Source organism: Exophiala bonariae (assembly GCF_035927105.1).
Source record: "Exophiala bonariae strain CCFEE 5792 chromosome Unknown scaffold_39, whole genome shotgun sequence".
NCBI lineage: Eukaryota > Fungi > Ascomycota > Eurotiomycetes > Chaetothyriales > Herpotrichiellaceae > Exophiala > Exophiala bonariae.
This window is the reverse complement of record NW_027042514.1, coordinates 258,709-275,096: the sequence shown is the minus strand read 5'-3', so window position 1 is coordinate 275,096 and position 16,388 is coordinate 258,709. Positions and strand designations below refer to the sequence as shown.

Here is a 16,388-nt window from a genome sequence, read left to right as displayed (position 1 = left end):
GCATGGTAGTGGCCATCGTTGACCGTATCACTAGGATCAGCCTGAATTGAAACATTGGCAATGGTATAGGAGCTTGTACCCAATAAAGGTTGGGGCGAAGGCCTAAGGTTGCAGAGGATTAGAGGTGGCAATGATGCTAGTACATCATGGTTTGGTTGGTTGATTTTGTCCATGAGTAGTGGTGGTCAATCTCATGTACCTCTGAGGAGGATTGAAAAGGTATGTTTCGTTCCAAGTCTTTCTGAAATCAAAAACAGAACAAAGTTTCACCAGCCAAGGGCATCGAGCGCCTATTCACAGAACGTAGATTGGGAAGACATTGACCTCGGACCATTAAAGGACAACCATTATCTTCTGTGAGTCACAATCGACCTCGTAGGTGCAAATTCGGGTTGTACCATCATATTCGTGAGCAATCCATATCGAACAAACCCGTGTGTCTCACATTACGGAGCTCTTGTCGAGATTGAGAGGATGTTTGACTGACACAATTATCGGCCAGTTGAAGGTCTCCAAAGACTGGAGAGTCCACCAACCAGAAGCTTGGTGGTATCAGCTGGGCTGTTTGAGTTGAAGTGGCAAAGATGTGCTACTTCGCGAGGACCGATTATCGATGCGGAGATTGGAAATGGGGCAATATGAAGGTTCGTTGTCAGCGACAGCCGCGGATTGGTGAAGTTTGTGGTGCCAAACTGGTTGACACGGAGAATGTGACAATGTCTCCTGATGACTGTAAGCTCTGCCAGGAGATCAAAGTCAAACAGAGGCGACTGCAGAAAGAAAGGGATAACATCAAACGATGGAGCCGGGAAGGTGCGAGGTTCAGCGGCTTGATCGAAAAGGCACAGCGTGACGCCCGAGAACTTGAGGCAACGATTGCACTACTGACGAGTAGGCGACCATCGATCAGGGCCGATATGACGGCTCCTCGAGGAGGGTCTGTGCCTATGAGCGCTCCTATGTCTGGAAGTCTGGGCGCCGACCCATACTCCGCCAGGACATATGGGAGTCTAAACTATGCTGGTCCCACTAATGGTTAGTTTCATGCTGACGAAGAAGGTACTCATACTGAAGAATTCACTCAGGTGATGCTTATGTACAGCCAACCACAGCTTCACTGAGCTCATCGACATATACAAGTTCAGGGTCTTATCCCGGCGCCTATTCGAATGGATACTACACCAGGTAGCAGAGTTTGTGGTGACCTTTCTGGGAAGCTTGAACTCAGGAAGGTGCAAGGCTAAATTATAAGACCGTCGAATGTTGATTGTATTGCACAGAACATGGCGAAATCTATCTTGTTATTGGTTACGAGGGCTTCCATCGAAAATGTCGCTGAACCCTGGGGACGCTCCTGGTAACCTGGAGAAGGTGTCCTTTTGCAAGTGTTGTCGAGAGGAGTCGTTCAGGCGGAGGGACCTCAAGGCGCTATGATGATTCTTTTCCTTGTCAATTGAGTCCGCTTCATGCAGGAGGCTAGTGACAGCACCTGTAGGCGCCGGGCTTGCATATGCGTGAAGGTTTTGAGCTAGGAGATGATGAAGGCCAAAATTTTTGAGAGCTGGAAGTTTTGGGAACAAGATGAATTGTAAACCTAGCAGACATGAAAATGCTCATATACATACGAAGATATTGAGCTTAGTTCTTCATTCAGCGTTGTGTATATGTGATATTGTCTGGTTCAAGTGTCGTTGAGACTGACCAAAGGGGCATCCCATACAACAAAAACGGACCCCTGCTTCCTTCGGGAGGTCATCAGGCCAAGGACGCGCTATCACAAGTTCGAACTAGCTCCAGCGGCAGGAATAATGTTATTGCGAACCCGATGCACCTCAGATTGCCGAGGCCAATTTGACGTGCGGGGTTCTGAAAGTCACCCCAAACAACCCTGCTACCTTAATGCTTTATGCTTCAACTGTTCCCCGCATACCACAAAATCGCCGAACCATTCAACATTCGGTATATGGCAAGGCTGGCAGGGCCCGAGGTCAACTCGAGATGCCGGATGCCGAGAACCAGACTTCTTGTAAAACACCGCAAAAGCTCCTTCGTTATCTCTCAACGCAGAATGCCTTACAGTAGCCGTATACACTTCAACTTGAGCAAACGGATCATATCATACCACCAACACAACACCTGCACCCTCAGATCCCACACTAGAATCCAAAGATGGGGAACTCAACAGCACCCAACTTTCCCAATCTGATAATCGAATCTCCTGCCTCAGCACCAGGAGTCCACGTAATAGTGCTGAACAAGCCGGCAGAGAACCGACTAAACGTCGCCTTCGCACAGAGCATCATCGCGGCCCTGCGCTACATCGAAGTCAAGCTGATGAAACCAGACTCCCCAGGTGCCGTCATCATCTCGAGCTTCTCAGATAAATTTTGGTGCACTGGCTTGGAGCTGGACGAGTCCGACACCAACGTCTACGCAAATGCTGATGGATTCTACCCTCTACTCGCGACGCTGGTGGACTATCCCTACCCAACTATCGCTCTCATCACAGGCCATACCTTTGGAGGAGCATGCCCCTTCAGTTTGTCGTGCGACTACCGGATCATGAACAGCAAGCGTGGTTTCATCAGTATGCCACCCGTGAATCTAGGACTGCACTTTGACGGAATTGGCGCTCTGCCGCGCTTGAAGTTGCATCCTCAGATCGCAAGGAAAATGCTGCTCGAGGCGCACAAGTGGACGTCGACGGAGGCGCTCAAGGATGGCATTGTAGATGAGATCGTGGAGCCAGAGCGTATGAGAGAACGGGCCATCGAGTTTGCCAAGACGATCGCTCCTCGTGCCAGTATGGGTGTTTATGGACTGTTGAGATCAGAGCTCTGGGGAGAGGCCCTGGATAAGTTCAAGGCCATCAGCTACGTTCACCGTAAGAGAGTTGGGACGGAACCGAAGGCTAAAATCTGAATACTATTGTACATGCGTAAATGAATGTATGGAGGTTCTCCTCTCGTGATGAATACAACTCCTAGAAATGGCTTTTCGCTTTCATTTATATCTATTCGAATGTTTTCCAGTGAGATCTGAGCCTTGGAAAAAATCATCGATTGTCTCAAATCGCTGTTCTATCCTAAGTACCTACAGCTTCGATCTCGGACTCTTCATCTGCTCATGCCCAGTAACACCCAGCGCCAAAGCTTCCAGTCGCCTTCTCGCAGTCTCCTCACCTTCACCCATGACGATCTCCTCGCTCTTCCAGTCAGGATTGAATGTCTGCAGGTTAAGTGGGTTCTCCCTGTGGGCTTTGTGGAACAATCGATTGTACACATCTCCGTCGTAACTGCCCAAAGCGCTTTCAAGGACATAGTCTGGTACCGACCACGCATCCACCAATCGAACGGCATGTGGTCGAATGGCTTTCATCAGCTTCAGTACTCGAGGAGTCAGATCTTGCAGCTGATCTGCATGTAGGGCCTTGGAGAGTAGGAACTCTGAGGCTGAGATGTCCAATGTGAAGATTGCAAAGAGTCTGTACAGGTTCTTGAGGACGTCGACAGTGGCCGAGTCGACTGGAGGGTCGAGCTTGGCTTCAAAGATGGCATTGTAGAAATTCGACACAAGAAGGCTCTCAGAGTAAGCTCGGCTCAAGCGGTGGAGGTGCAACATGAGGTCAGTCCATGGCAGCTTCTGTACAATCCTAGCTTCATATACTTGGTATGTCAAGTATGATGCGCGATGTCGGAATGCTTGGACAAGAGCAAAGTCGTCATCGAGGCTGAAGTTTTGTTGCTTCTGTTGAGATTGGATGAAAGCTTGAAGCTGTACGTCGACAGAGTCACTTGGCTTCAGATCATGGTTCTTAACCACCTCGGTCATTCGCTTGATGAGATATGCTGCGGTTTGCTGGGTGATCATCCAATTGTCACCTTCCACGGTTGGCTTGGAGAGGTATTCATTATTGAGGGCAATCATTCCACTCCCCCCGCCAAAACCATGACCACCCATTGCTCGGCGACAGGTCTCAATACCATCAGCAGCAAGGGTGGTGCACAGAGACTTCAGCCCAGATGACGCAGCGTGCATTTCAGCCAACCTCGAAAAGTCGCCACTCTGCTCGATTGCTTGTCGCGTGCCGTAGTACAACTTGTACATCGCCTCGCCCGTATAATGAAGAGCAAAGGTTGTGGCCAACAAAGGCAAAATGCGAACTTGCACTGTCGGATAATTGAGGACTGCTTGTTCTGGAGCACCCGGACCTTTTGCATCTCTGTCGGCGAACTGTCTTCGGATTGAGAGGTACCGCACTGCAACAGTGACTGCTCTTGCCAGGATCAAACGTGCGTGCATAATGATTTGAGCTCGTACGTAGGTCATAGAACCGTACACCACGGCAGGATTTTCGGGTCGGATGTAGGCCCCTGTGTCCGAATTTACACCCGAGTACTTTGACAAGAGAGCAGAATGAGGTACGCGGAAATGCTCGAACAACATGTAGCCGTTGTCCATGCCGGGATAACCATACTTGGGTCCAATGTCGCCGATGACGATACCCTGCAATGGCTTGTTCGTCTTCATATCTCTGATCTGTACAACCCATTGATGAGGGCCATAAGACTTGTACTTGCCAGTATTTCCATCTGGAAGTAGTAACTGTGCGACGACAATGGCGTGGTTTGCGGTCCTGCCCAGCGCACCGTTCCACCACTTACTAGCGGTGATAGTTGGGCTGTGGATAATGAATTCCTTCGTCTTCGGATCCCACCTAGCTTCACATTCGATGCCCTTGACATTACTGCCATGGCCCAGTTCAGTCTGGCCGTAGCAGCCGATGATCTCCCAGTTCTCTGCTTTCGTCAACCAGTAAGCCTTTTGCTCATCGTTGCATTGCTCTCGAAGAGATGTCATGAACATGACAGTTTGTAAGGCATATGGACTCATCTCGTCCATTAGATATTCGGCAATCTGGTAGTCTTCGATCGCCCAATTGTGCTTCAGCGAGAGCCTTCTCAGCATTTTACTACGAGCAAGAGAAAGATGATATCGATCTGGTCTTGCCATGTTCAGCTGGTTCTTCTTGCAGAAAATCGGAATGGGCTCCAAGACAGATAGAATCTTTTTCTGGCGATCAAGAAAGCCATTCCTCGAAAGGAGATGCTTTGCCAACTGGTCATTGTTGACGTTGGAACCAGATCTCTCCTGAGCGAGAATATCTGGTCCCTGCGGATCAGCAGGCCTTAACTTATCAGTGAAATCAGTCATAGTTGTCGAACTCGAAGTATTCCAAGAGTCGGGTCGTGAAGCTTCATAGGTGTGAAAAGGGAGGAGTGTATTGCACAGATGTGGTACAGAACCTGTGGGCCGGTTTTAAATCAATCCCGGTATCTCAGCAACTTTACCTAGGTCCAAAGCCTCAAGTCAGATGTAAATAGCGCACGGCGACGGAGCACGCTCCATCCACAAACACATCCCCCCGCACTGAGATGGAGCATCCGCGGCGATAAACTCACTGCCGAGGCCCTCACCTCAATATCGCCGTGATTGGCTGTACGGAAACTCCCTATTCTGATGGATGTCATCAATATGGGATAGTGTACACTAGATAACGAGGTCGCACTGCTGCCCCAAAGCAGCGAAGCCGATGGTAAATCCAGAAAACCAGACGTAGAAGAATCAAAACAATGACGGATCAGACCACCTTCGACAGGACAGATTTTGTGCCTAGCCATGCTGGCGACCACATCCTCCCTGCAGACCCATTGTTCACCCGGCTATTGAGCTTGGCACATCGCCCCCATCCTAGGCCAGCCATACGCGACCTCAATGCTGGTGTCGAGAAGACGGCGGCTGAACTGGTGGTCGACATTCTCAGACTCCGACGTGTCTTGAGACGGTCACTCAAACAGCAGACGCTTGATGACCTGCAGCGAGGGCGGGAGGTATACATCAGCATTCTCGCTCCCGGTGGATATGAGTTTGCGGTTGGCGTCCTGGCTATCCTGGCCTTGGGGGCGGCTGCCAGTCCGTTCAGCAGCGCTCAGCCTGTCAAGGAGGCGACGTACTACGTCAATAAAGCCAGGTCGGTCGCGGTAGTGACGGCGACCCCTGCCCTCGCGATGGGTGAAGCACTCACTAAGGAAATCCAACGCACCACCAATCCAGAATTCGTTTTAGTTCCCATTAAGTCATACGAAGAAGAGCCACTGATAGTACTCAACGACATCAAGATCTCCTCAAACCGGTATCACGACCCAAATGGGCCCGGAATCGTCATTTTCACGTCAGGAACAACCGGGCCCCCAAAAGGAGCCGTGCTCAAAAGAGCAGCTGTGACGGATAGCTCGCTCTGCTTTGCACAGCAGATCGGCATCAAGGACACCGATGTCCTCCTCCACTTGCTGCCTGTCCACCACGCAACGGGCATATGGGTCTCCTTCTTCCCCTTCATTCAAACCGGTGCGTGCATCGAATTCAAGTCTGGTGGCTTCTCTCCGGAATGGACGTGGAACCGCTGGAAGCAGGGTGGCCTTACTCATTTCACCGGCGTGCCTACCATCTACATGAGAATGATGCGGTACTATCTCGAGCACATAACTAAGCTTCCTCCTCAGGAGAAGCAAGGGTATGAGGCCGCCGCCGGTGCGTTTCAAACATGTCTCTGTGGAACATCTGCACTGCCGAAACCGATCAGCGACTTCTGGACGAAAATGATGAATGGCAGGCGCATTGTGCAGCGATATGGCTCCACGGAACTGGGTGTGGTGTTCAATATGTCAGCGGACCCTGCGGTGCAAATTCCAGATGGCTCTGTCGGTGAATTGACGACAGGCGTGGATATGAAGCTCTCAGAGGGCGACCAGGGAGAAGTGCTCGTGCGGTCTTTCAGCATGTTCTCGAAATATATCCATGATCCTCAGGCAACCGCCAATGCACACGACGCGGATGGATATTTTCGTTCCGGGGATGTAGCGAGGCGAGAAGGCAAATTCTACTTCATTGTTGGTCGTGACTCGGTCGACATCATTAAGTCTGGAGGTTACAAGATCTCCGCACTGGACATAGAAAGAGAGCTACTGGCGCTCCCATACCTCGGTGAAGCCATGGTCGTGGGCGTCCCTGACGATGAATTCGGCCAGCGAGTCGGCGCTGTCGTCTCCCTACGGAACGATTCAATTGCCCAAGAATTCTACCGCCAGAATAATCGGAGTACAACATCACTGGATCTGGATGACCTTCGCGCGGATGTGAGAAGTCGTCTGGCTGGCTACAAATTACCGACATTATTGCGAATCATTACTGAGGAGTTGCCGAAGAGTGGTACGGGGAAGGTGGTGAAGAAGACACTTGGACCACACTACTTTCCTCCAAACTATGCTGAGGACAAGGAGGTACAAGTTTGGAGCAGTAGACGAAATGGCAAGCAGTCTAAATTATGAAGACATTAGCCATGATGAAGAGTGTAATCGGATCATAGAAGATTCGCCAGAACGAAAATTGGATTTTAGTCTAGAAAGGCAAAGAAGCAAAAGACCTAGTAGTAGAGAGAATGTCCTAGTCATGCAAAAATTGCGTCGTACCCTGGAAGACGGTAGTTGCAAACATGAGGAAAGAAAAGCCTAACTCCGAAAGTGCGCCTGGTAACCCAACAAGGAAAAGTAAATAAGCAAAACCCCGAGATTTTGAATCTGCCATTGTGTTAGCCACATTGCACATGCTACGAAAAGCCGCCCTTGTCCACGCACTCGTTCCATCCAATGCAAATGGAAGGCCACCAATGATCTACCAACCCCATCCTCTGTGAGGGTAATGACCCCGAGGAGGAACAGTGATAGTAATGGTTTTAGTGGTCGTTCGGGCGGGCTTGGTGGCCGTGACCGTGGTTGGGGCGGTGATTGTGTATCCTGGCAGTGTAACAGTCTCACCAGGAACTGTCACGGTCGAGGCGGTCACTGTGTATGTGATGGTAGAGGTTGCGACTCCCGCGGTTGGGCAGCTCGAATAAGTGACATCAATTACGGTAACAGTGGTGTCAGTTCCGGCTGGACAGCTCCAAGAAGGAACTGGGCAGCTGCAAGTCGAGCTTGAAGATGAGCTGGTTGAACCGGATGTAGACGCACTGGAAGTGGTGCCAGATGTGATGGTCGGAATGGCAGTGGAGGTGCCGCTTGAGCTTGTAGAATCAGTGCTAGAGCTAACACTAGAGGTGCTGGGCGAGGTATTATTTGAGGTTGTGGTACTAGTGCTGTAACTGACGCTGGAGGTGCCTGACCAAGAGGAAGTTGAAATTGTTGAAACAGAGCTTTGGCTGGCTGACGAGGTAGAAATGGAGCTCTGGGTGGTTGACGAGGTAGAAATGGAACTCTGGCTGGTTGAAGAGGTATTTGAAACACTCGAAGTGGTGGTTGGAGTGTAAGCATCACCGGTTCTAGTCGTATTTGTGGCGCTTGTGCTAGAATCTGTGCCGCTCGTATCCGTGGTGGAAGCCGTTCCAGTCGAAGTTGAGGTCGCAGAATCGGTTACCGTGGACGTGGTATCAATTGGGGTAGTGGTTGGGGAGGAGGTAGAGGAAATGGAGGAGGAAGTAGAAGACTCGACGTCTGGAGTGGTCGTGTAGAAAGTACTTGAGCTTGACCGTCTACTCCAAGGTCTGCTTCTGTCCCAAGACTTGGAGCTTGTACCCCATCTATCAGGCGGCCCGACTGGTGAGGTAGATGCTGTGGTGACAGATGTAGTGCTTGAAGTGGCTGGAGGCGACACACTAGTCGTACCAGTGCTGGCAGTAGTACTTGGAGTGACGTGATTCTTTTCAACAGATGTTGTCGTGCTAGTGGACGTACTTGGCTTCACAGATACTGTTGATGTGGACAATGTTGAAGAGGTATCAACTGGGCTATTAGTGGTTGTGCTGACGGATGGTCGCCTTGAGCCGCTCCAAGTCCATGTTCCTGTCCAAGTTTTGATAGTGGTCGATGTGGAAGTTGACTCGGGAACCCCAGAAGTAGTTGATGTGGTGGCAGCCACGGTAGTAGTTGGTGCCGTTGGATTGATTATAATGGTGGTCATCGATGAGGAGCTAGTGAGACTGCTAATTGACATAGATGGATTGCCGCTTGTAGTGGAGGTTGATACGGGAGTAGATGATGCTGTAACCGACGTGGTCGTAGTTGAAATACGCGTCTTCGCAGTCTTGGTCGTTTTCGTCGTCTTTGGTGGCTGAGTAGTCGTTGTCTTTGTGGTCTTTTTACCACCCGCATGAAACCAATCTCCCCAGATTCCAGCGTAGTGAGCGGGTTGGCTATCAGTGACAGTCACTGTGGTTGTTCCGGCTTGCTGAGCATTAGTTGTGGTCAATAGGGTTAAGCCCATCCAAAGGGCTGAAGAAATGAGTGACGAATGCATTCTTTCTGTGAGAAGAAAAGAATACTTGATTCAAACAAATGACTGTAAGAAATTGAAGGAATGGACTGATTTGATCAACCGACAAAGGTTGCCCAAACCAGCGGAATATATAGACCAAGGAGAGCATTGGAAAGGAGCACCTCGAGGAGATTGATTCAGATCAATCTTGGTGGGTCTGAAAAATGTTTCGGTTTTCCTCGAGGTGATAGAAGTTCAGGAGTAGTCAGCCTCGTGGACGCAAGAACGTGGACAGGCTTGGCACACGGATGTCCGACGCAAGGGTATTGTTAAAGCCAACAATAGACCCATGGAATGTCTTTGAACGATATACCAACAGTGAGGGGTGTTTCATGTTGAAGGATGATCATCTCATTCAGAACCCCTTTGCGAGAATTGTGTAGAGTCTTATCGAATTCCTTCATCCTGGCATATGGTAATTGGCAATTTGCCCTTGTCGTTGATGTAGGGGGAACTCTGATGAACAAACCTGAACACCAACAATAGTTTTATATGGGAAATTTTTTTGGTGATGACCCTCAGCTGTCACATCAGACACAGCACGAGCTAGAGCTTGGAATTTTCACCGCAGAGGAGTGACATGAAAAGATAATGCGTGGTCAAGCCAAGGGCCCGTTCTCGAATATCAACATAACGTGTGATCGTGTGGTAGACAAGAAGAGGAATTCGTGGTCACTAGATGACTACTACTCACCTAGGGACCTCCAGTGAGGGAAGCGACGTTTTCACTTGTTCATCAGGATTAAAGAGGCCTGCATGCAGGACAGGCCAGTTTTTCGGTTTTCGAGCTGGAGTAGTTCGGCAGATTGTTTGTCCGATTTTCCGGAAGAGATATCCGTGTCCATGTTTGGGCTAGCTTGTGTCGTGGCTGGGGACCTTCTTTTAGCACGGGAGTCAGGTGTCACTCCCATCACGAATACCTCGTACCACTGGCAGGTCATTCATCCTGATACCAATACTCGAGGATGATAAATTTCATCAAGCTGTGATTTCATAACCAATGCGCTTCACGAGCCTCAAGGGCTAAACCATTGCTTGTGTCAGCAAAGTAAATCGCAGCCTCGAGAATGGGCGCCTGTCTCTCCTGTCTAGGGCTGCGCGGCCAGAACGATGACGATGTACGACCCCAAGTATCCCGATAACCATGTCATTGTGTCCTAATATATAACTACAGGTTGAGCGCACGCGACTTCTTTACGACGAGTTCAACACTGGCGTCCACGGCTATGGAAGCTGGGGCGCAGGCAATGTCATCTCCCAAACGGTCCTCAGTCCAGAAGAGGCACAGCGAGAGCAAGAGGCGTTGGATGGGATAACCAGATGGGCGAGCGAGTATGACTAGACCGCATCCATTATAACAGTCCCCTGACCACGAATACCATGACTAACCATCTTTTTTCCGCTCTCCCTACAGTCAAATCGTCGAGATCTTCCCCCATCAGCACCGCGGCCTCGCGATGTCCGTCTCACAAATCAACGGAAATGCCGAACACGGCACGTCGAACTCGACACATCATGACATTCTCCTCTCGTTAATCCCAGGCGACAAGTCCAAGCGATCCATCCGAATCTACTCGGCGTCCCGGCCGACATCTAAGGACGCACAGTCTCTACGGAGCAAAGGTTCATTTGCCGGCATGAACGGCGCCAACGGTGTGCATACAAATACCGGAGTCCTCGTCAAATTAGATGTCAATCTCCCGTGATTTCAACGGCGATGGCTTCCTCCGGCAGAAGGAAGTGCCTCTTGAAAAAAAGACAAACAAAGGCAGACAGATTGGAGGGCGACAGGTTCAGGGAGAGATGATATGGCCGCATGCTCGAGCTTCCCACAGGCCCCGTCCTCCAATTTCAAGGTCGCCGCCACACTCAGCAACGGCTTCGTTCGATGACCGTTCTTTATCGGCGTGGTTAGAGTGAGAAGCCTGATCGAATCCAGATCTTCCAGTCCCACGAAAATGCAGTTCCCCCTCCCGACGAGGCTACGGGATTACCTCATGCCTTGAGAAACAAACACCACAGTCTCCTAATGACATAAGTGACCGGCGGGCTGAGACACGCGAGCATCATCGGGCCCGGTCAAAGACCGACTTCATTGTCATAGAAGACTCACAACTGAATTACCAAAGCGACTTCGCTCAGCGCAGCGCTGTGCATCTCGACAACTTACCACCTCCACACGTGGCTGAGCAAAGTGCATCTCTTATCACCAAAAGCCACGATAGCTCAAAACCACTTACGATTCAACAAGGCGGAGCACAGGACGGGTCGCGGTTGACACAAAAAGCCTTTTGATTGCGTTTCATATTTTGTTGTACGAATACTTAGGATTTCTGATGGATGTTCTTGGGATGCTGGGTATGTCCTGCTCACAGGTAGAGGGATGGGGCAGTACAAACACGGGGAGTAAGATGGTTCATGTATCATCAACCTCTCTTACTAGTGATCTGTACAATCTGTAGGGGACAATGTAGCAAAGGGAGGAAGAACAGGACGTTTTTGGGTTACTATTAATTGCGCGTTCAGGGGCCTTGTTTGTATGTAGGAAAATGCAATCAATCAATTTCCTAATGCTTAACTGAAAAGAGGACGGGTATCTGTGTGATGCTATGCCTAAGCCCTATCAATTTGATCTGTGCTGCCACGGGGTATCATTTTGCAAGGTGTGCGCGTGTCGTCAGTACGTGCCGCTCGAAAAGAAATCTGTTTGGTTCATTGTGGTTGGGGTATCTCATGTTTGTTGTTTGTTTGCTATTCTCAGAACAAGAATTGAAAGTGGGAAATCCCTGTGTTTCCATGCCATAGCCCCTTGATTAGCCCAAGTAGCGGCTGGTAACGGCTACGCATATTGGCGGCCGTGCATTGCTGGAGAAAAAAACCGGGTATCGTGCTGAAAAAAAAAGATGATGAACAGTAATATGCGGTGACCGATTTGGTGCGCCAAAGAGGGTATTTGGATTAGACGCTCGGTGGAAAGTATGAGAACAAGGAGAAATGACAGGCAGTAGTCGGAGACGTGATGAGTGATGGTCTCAGCGGGTGCTGTAATCATATCGTTGGTCGCACGTGCTGTTTAGTCCATGGGTAGAATTCATCATATCTCAGAAATGGTATGCCTGTTTACTTGGCCGGCTCGACGGGAGCGGCGGAAGCAGCTGGAACAGGATCAGCTGGCTTATCGGCTGCGGCGGGTTCAACGGGAGCAGCGGCTAGAGACGAGAGTTAGAAGACCGCATCATTGAATTATCAGATAGCAAGTTCACTTACCGGCAGGAGCCGTGGCAGGATCACTGGTTGACGGGGCTGCAGCAGTGTCTGTAGGAGTGGGTTGAGGGACTGCGGCAGCGGGGGGTGCATCGGTCTTTGTACCGGTGGTGCCCTTGTCCTTCTTGCGTTTGAAGAGAGCCTTGAGTCTATCCATTGCGTCTGGGGCTATTGATTGTGATGGGACAGGTTAGAGTTGAAGGTGGCGCAAGGTTGAGATGCGGATGAATGACAGTAATAGCAGGAGTTGAGGGGCAGAGAGGAAGATGTAGTGGAAGAGAAGTTGGAAAGTATCAAGACGTACGAATTCCAGGCATGGTGAGTCGTAGTTTCCTTGATTGGAAGAAGAACGAGTTTAAGTAGATAAGGCAGTCACTGGCGAGTCACAAACAGGCAGAGAAACCAGAAACCAGAACCAGCGTGGATTGAGGGTGCCAGTGATAGGAAGTGGGCGGGATGATAGGACCAAGGTTTAGTCAGTCAGTAGTTGTGAAGAAGGTGCATGTGACGCAAGACAGCCGATAGCAGAGGAGAGGCCACCAGTCAGTGAGACAAGAAGAGGTGGGATGCAGCAATGGGAAATGCAAATGGCCGTGTGCCAGTGCCTCGTGACGGGATGATGGTTGATAGAGAAATGAACCAAAGGGATGAGAGGGAAAGATCGAGATGAGGGAGGGGTGGCTAAATAATGAATGAGTAAAGGAGGGAGGGATGGTGGTGCCAATGAGAAGCTTCAGAAATGAGACATGAGTGAGTCAAGGTCGCTGTCGAGGCTCAAGGCTTTGGATAGCCAACAGGCTCAGGTTTACGGAATGCCCACGTTCAAGTTGGGGGAAGGGCGGACGGATGCTCGAATGGAACAAGCATAAGATAAGACAAGCATACGCCAAACTATCTCGGTCTTAAGCTGTCAAGCCCTTTTCCCAGATTTCAAGAGTCTCATCAGGGTTTCGATGGCATTTGAAACACGACTTCCAAGTTGATCGGATGATCTTGTGGAGATATGAGATTGTCCCTTAAGCACCTAATGTCACTATTATCTTGTTTCATCAAAAGCAGCAACCTTGAAAGTCGAAAGTCTTCGATACTACCTAGGTACCTGGGAATAATGATATTCCGAACCGTCCACGGATTAATTCGGACTCACCCGGCCGGCCTTGATTCCGTCTTTTTGAACGGAGCACTCCCGTCAGTCATTCTAAATTCTGACACTTCGCAATGACGCCTCGGCTGCTCAGAGAGCCCCAAGTGCGCAACCAGGCCGTAATCGATAAACACAATTACCCCGATTCTCTCGGATCTCCCCCGCACACGTCAATTTCACGGGGATGAAGATCGCAACGGGTGCCGGTGAGGGACGCATTACAAACACAAGTTCAATACTTAGACAGCCCATCTCTACTCGTTCACAATTTCGAAATCTCTTCTCGATACCACCGTCCTCACGACCATCTCTCCAAGCAGTGACTAAACTACCTCCCTCCACGATCCATACACCATGCGTCTCGACTATGTCCCCAACCCACCCACCGACCTCTCCCCCGAGGACCAAGAGGTGCTGGAACGAGTCAAAGTCCGGCGCGGGTCCATGGGCCTGATTCCCCTGGACCTGACACTCCTGCACGCGCCCAAAATCGCCGACGGTAAGTAACAAGAATCTCCCCTCTCCTCAGACTCCACCCTCTTCTCGGACGACCAGACAACTCATCCAAGACCTCTTCCAGGCTGGAACGCCCTCCTCGGCGCCGTGCGCACCAAGAACTCGCTGCCGGACGACCTCCGCGAAATCGCCATCTGCCGGCCCGCGCTGATCAACCAGGCCTGGTTCGAGTGGAACGCACACGCGCCCATCCTGCTCAAGGCCGAGGGCTTCACGGAGGAGAAGTTGGGCGTGGTGCGCGACCTGCATCCCAAGGACAAAGGCGCGCTGGACGATCGGCAGTGGGCGGTCCTACGCTTTGCCGACGCCATGACGAGAGACATCAAGGTTCCTCAGGCGCTGTTTGACGAGGTGAAAGGGAGTGGGTTCACGGATCAGCAGATGGTCGAGTTGACTGCCACGGTCGCCAGCTATAATCTTGTCAGTCGGTTCTTGGTCGCTTTGGATGTTGGTGAGCAGAATGAGAAGGTGCCCGAGTGGGCGAAGTAGCGGGGTTGTGTCATCATGAATGCTTCTATACATTTCTACTTGCAGATTTCTACGAGATACTACTGTCATATACATAAGAGAACGGCCCCAAATAACTCTCAAACCACCACAATCTCCTTATTCGTCGCAGCAATCCATTCCTCCTGCAGCTGCAGAAACTGTTTGATCCTACTCACGTCCGTGGGCCGTTGGGCACGATGCTGCTCCTCGAGCTCCTGCAGCATGACTGCGAGCCGGGCACGCAAGACCTCGAGCCGATACTGCGCCCATTGGAAATATAAATCCGACGGGTTCGAGATGGGTCGAATACTCGTCAGCACCGACGTGTCGCGGACCATGGGGTCGCGGGGGCGGAACGACGTGATCATTGTGATGCGCTCTCCTCCGCCCAGCGCCGCGAGCGCTTGGTGCGAGATGCAGCGGCCTTGGAGAATCACTGCCGAGCCCTGTTTTACGCGACGAGTGAGGATCACATGTGTAAAAAAAAGTACGTGGTGTGCGGGAGCACGTCAACTCACCATCTGCGGACCGCGGACTTTGATGATTTCTCCCGAACCGTTTCTCAGCGCGGTCTCCCCGCCGACCATCTTGGACGCGTCGGACATCATCACCACGCAGACGAAAGGGTAACTGTCGTAGTGCCAGTTCGTGATTGGGACGTCGTCGTCCGACTGATTGACTACTCTGTCTTTGTCGTGTCCCTCATCTTCGACAGAGATGTTCAGATTGCCGATGTCGATGTCGATCATGGGTATGAGGTCGATTCCTGCAATGTCTGAAATGATTGATAGGGTCTTCGGATCCGTCCATGCGTTGTACATGAACGGTGCGTATCTGGTGTCGCGGGGGTAAGACTGAAGCTCCGGCAAGGTTGGCGATAGAGGATATGATGCGATGCTCACTTACTTTGGACAGTGTCCTCTGATCTGACACTTCGCAAACGCCGTACTTTGCAGACAATTGTCCCAGACCTCCTTGGTGAACACCTCGGTTCTCATGATCCGGATGGCTTCCTCCGTAAACAGAGGGAATGGCTGGGAGACCGCCACTGGTGATATCCCTAAGTCTTCTGGGAGACCGAGATCCTTCATTGTAAGTACTGTCGGGCGGTTGACGTACGCCAGATGGCTGATTGCGTTGAATTTGATTGGAATATTTGGGCGCGATTCGACTAGGACATCTCGAATGATTGGCTTGATGCGTGGTACGGCCGGGGTAGCCACAGTCTGTACTTCTACCAATGCCATATTTTCAGTGGGAGGTAAAGCTGTATGTGAGACCTATGTTCTCCGTAGATTCCCTGGTATCCTCAGTGCTGTCCAGGTGATAGCATAGACGGAATCAATGATCAAAGACCAGAGCCGTCCTTCAAAGCCTGGAGGTATCATGGAATAGATAAATCCATGTCCATCACACCAGGTGACGCCCTTCTATAACACCTCTGCGAATGTGGCTGCTCTCAAAACCGACTATCAGTGTCAATCGAGCGCCAGCACCCGTATCAACTGACTGAGCGCTGTCTCAACTTCGGTAATCCTAACCATGCCGACCTCGATCCGTTATCGCCGGTCATGTGAAGAGAGGCACGAAGAAAAGCAAATCCACA

The 16,388-nt window shown here is 50.7% G+C and overlaps 9 protein-coding genes across 9 annotated transcripts; 5 read left to right on the top strand and 4 right to left on the bottom strand.

The window, feature by feature from the left end:
* Window positions 1-638: 638 nt before the first annotated feature.
* LTR84_009537 (uncharacterized protein) lies at window positions 639-1,040 on the top strand (the record flags this gene model as incomplete). Its single annotated transcript, XM_064853077.1, is given in 2 exon segments — window positions 639-644; window positions 663-1,040. 2 exon segments carry the CDS (start codon window positions 639-641, stop codon window positions 1,038-1,040), a joined length of 384 nt encoding a protein of 127 aa, XP_064700840.1.
* Window positions 1,041-2,169: 1,129 nt separating this feature from the next.
* LTR84_009536 (uncharacterized protein) lies at window positions 2,170-2,922 on the top strand (the record flags this gene model as incomplete). The annotated part of the gene is made up of 1 exon (XM_064853076.1): window positions 2,170-2,922. One exon carries the CDS (start codon window positions 2,170-2,172, stop codon window positions 2,920-2,922), a length of 753 nt encoding a protein of 250 aa, XP_064700839.1.
* Window positions 2,923-3,093: 171 nt separating this feature from the next.
* LTR84_009535 (uncharacterized protein) lies at window positions 3,094-5,214 on the bottom strand (the record flags this gene model as incomplete). The annotated part of the gene is made up of 1 exon (XM_064853075.1): window positions 3,094-5,214. The coding sequence occupies one exon, from the start codon at window positions 5,212-5,214 to the stop codon at window positions 3,094-3,096; it is 2,121 nt and encodes a 706-aa protein (XP_064700838.1).
* A 419-nt stretch (window positions 5,215-5,633) lies between these two features.
* Window positions 5,634-7,388, top strand: LTR84_009534 (uncharacterized protein; the record flags this gene model as incomplete). The annotated part of the gene is made up of 1 exon (XM_064853074.1): window positions 5,634-7,388. One exon carries the CDS (start codon window positions 5,634-5,636, stop codon window positions 7,386-7,388), a length of 1,755 nt encoding a protein of 584 aa, XP_064700837.1.
* A 343-nt stretch (window positions 7,389-7,731) lies between these two features.
* On the bottom strand, window positions 7,732-9,318 carry LTR84_009533 (uncharacterized protein; the record flags this gene model as incomplete). The annotated part of the gene is made up of 1 exon (XM_064853073.1): window positions 7,732-9,318. The coding sequence occupies one exon, from the start codon at window positions 9,316-9,318 to the stop codon at window positions 7,732-7,734; it is 1,587 nt and encodes a 528-aa protein (XP_064700836.1).
* A 1,118-nt stretch (window positions 9,319-10,436) lies between these two features.
* LTR84_009532 (uncharacterized protein) lies at window positions 10,437-11,075 on the top strand (the record flags this gene model as incomplete). Its single annotated transcript, XM_064853072.1, has 3 exons — window positions 10,437-10,487; window positions 10,544-10,701; window positions 10,784-11,075. The coding sequence occupies 3 exons, from the start codon at window positions 10,437-10,439 to the stop codon at window positions 11,073-11,075; spliced, it is 501 nt and encodes a 166-aa protein (XP_064700835.1).
* Window positions 11,076-12,489: 1,414 nt separating this feature from the next.
* LTR84_009531 (uncharacterized protein) lies at window positions 12,490-12,790 on the bottom strand (the record flags this gene model as incomplete). Its single annotated transcript, XM_064853071.1, has 2 exons — window positions 12,490-12,578; window positions 12,637-12,790. The coding sequence occupies 2 exons, from the start codon at window positions 12,788-12,790 to the stop codon at window positions 12,490-12,492; spliced, it is 243 nt and encodes an 80-aa protein (XP_064700834.1).
* A 1,341-nt stretch (window positions 12,791-14,131) lies between these two features.
* LTR84_009530 (uncharacterized protein) lies at window positions 14,132-14,782 on the top strand (the record flags this gene model as incomplete). The annotated part of the gene is made up of 2 exons (XM_064853070.1): window positions 14,132-14,276; window positions 14,358-14,782. 2 exons carry the CDS (start codon window positions 14,132-14,134, stop codon window positions 14,780-14,782), a joined length of 570 nt encoding a protein of 189 aa, XP_064700833.1.
* Window positions 14,783-14,880: 98 nt separating this feature from the next.
* Window positions 14,881-16,029, bottom strand: LTR84_009529 (uncharacterized protein; the record flags this gene model as incomplete). Its single annotated transcript, XM_064853069.1, has 3 exons — window positions 14,881-15,228; window positions 15,301-15,616; window positions 15,689-16,029. The coding sequence occupies 3 exons, from the start codon at window positions 16,027-16,029 to the stop codon at window positions 14,881-14,883; spliced, it is 1,005 nt and encodes a 334-aa protein (XP_064700832.1).
* Window positions 16,030-16,388: the final 359 nt, after the last annotated feature.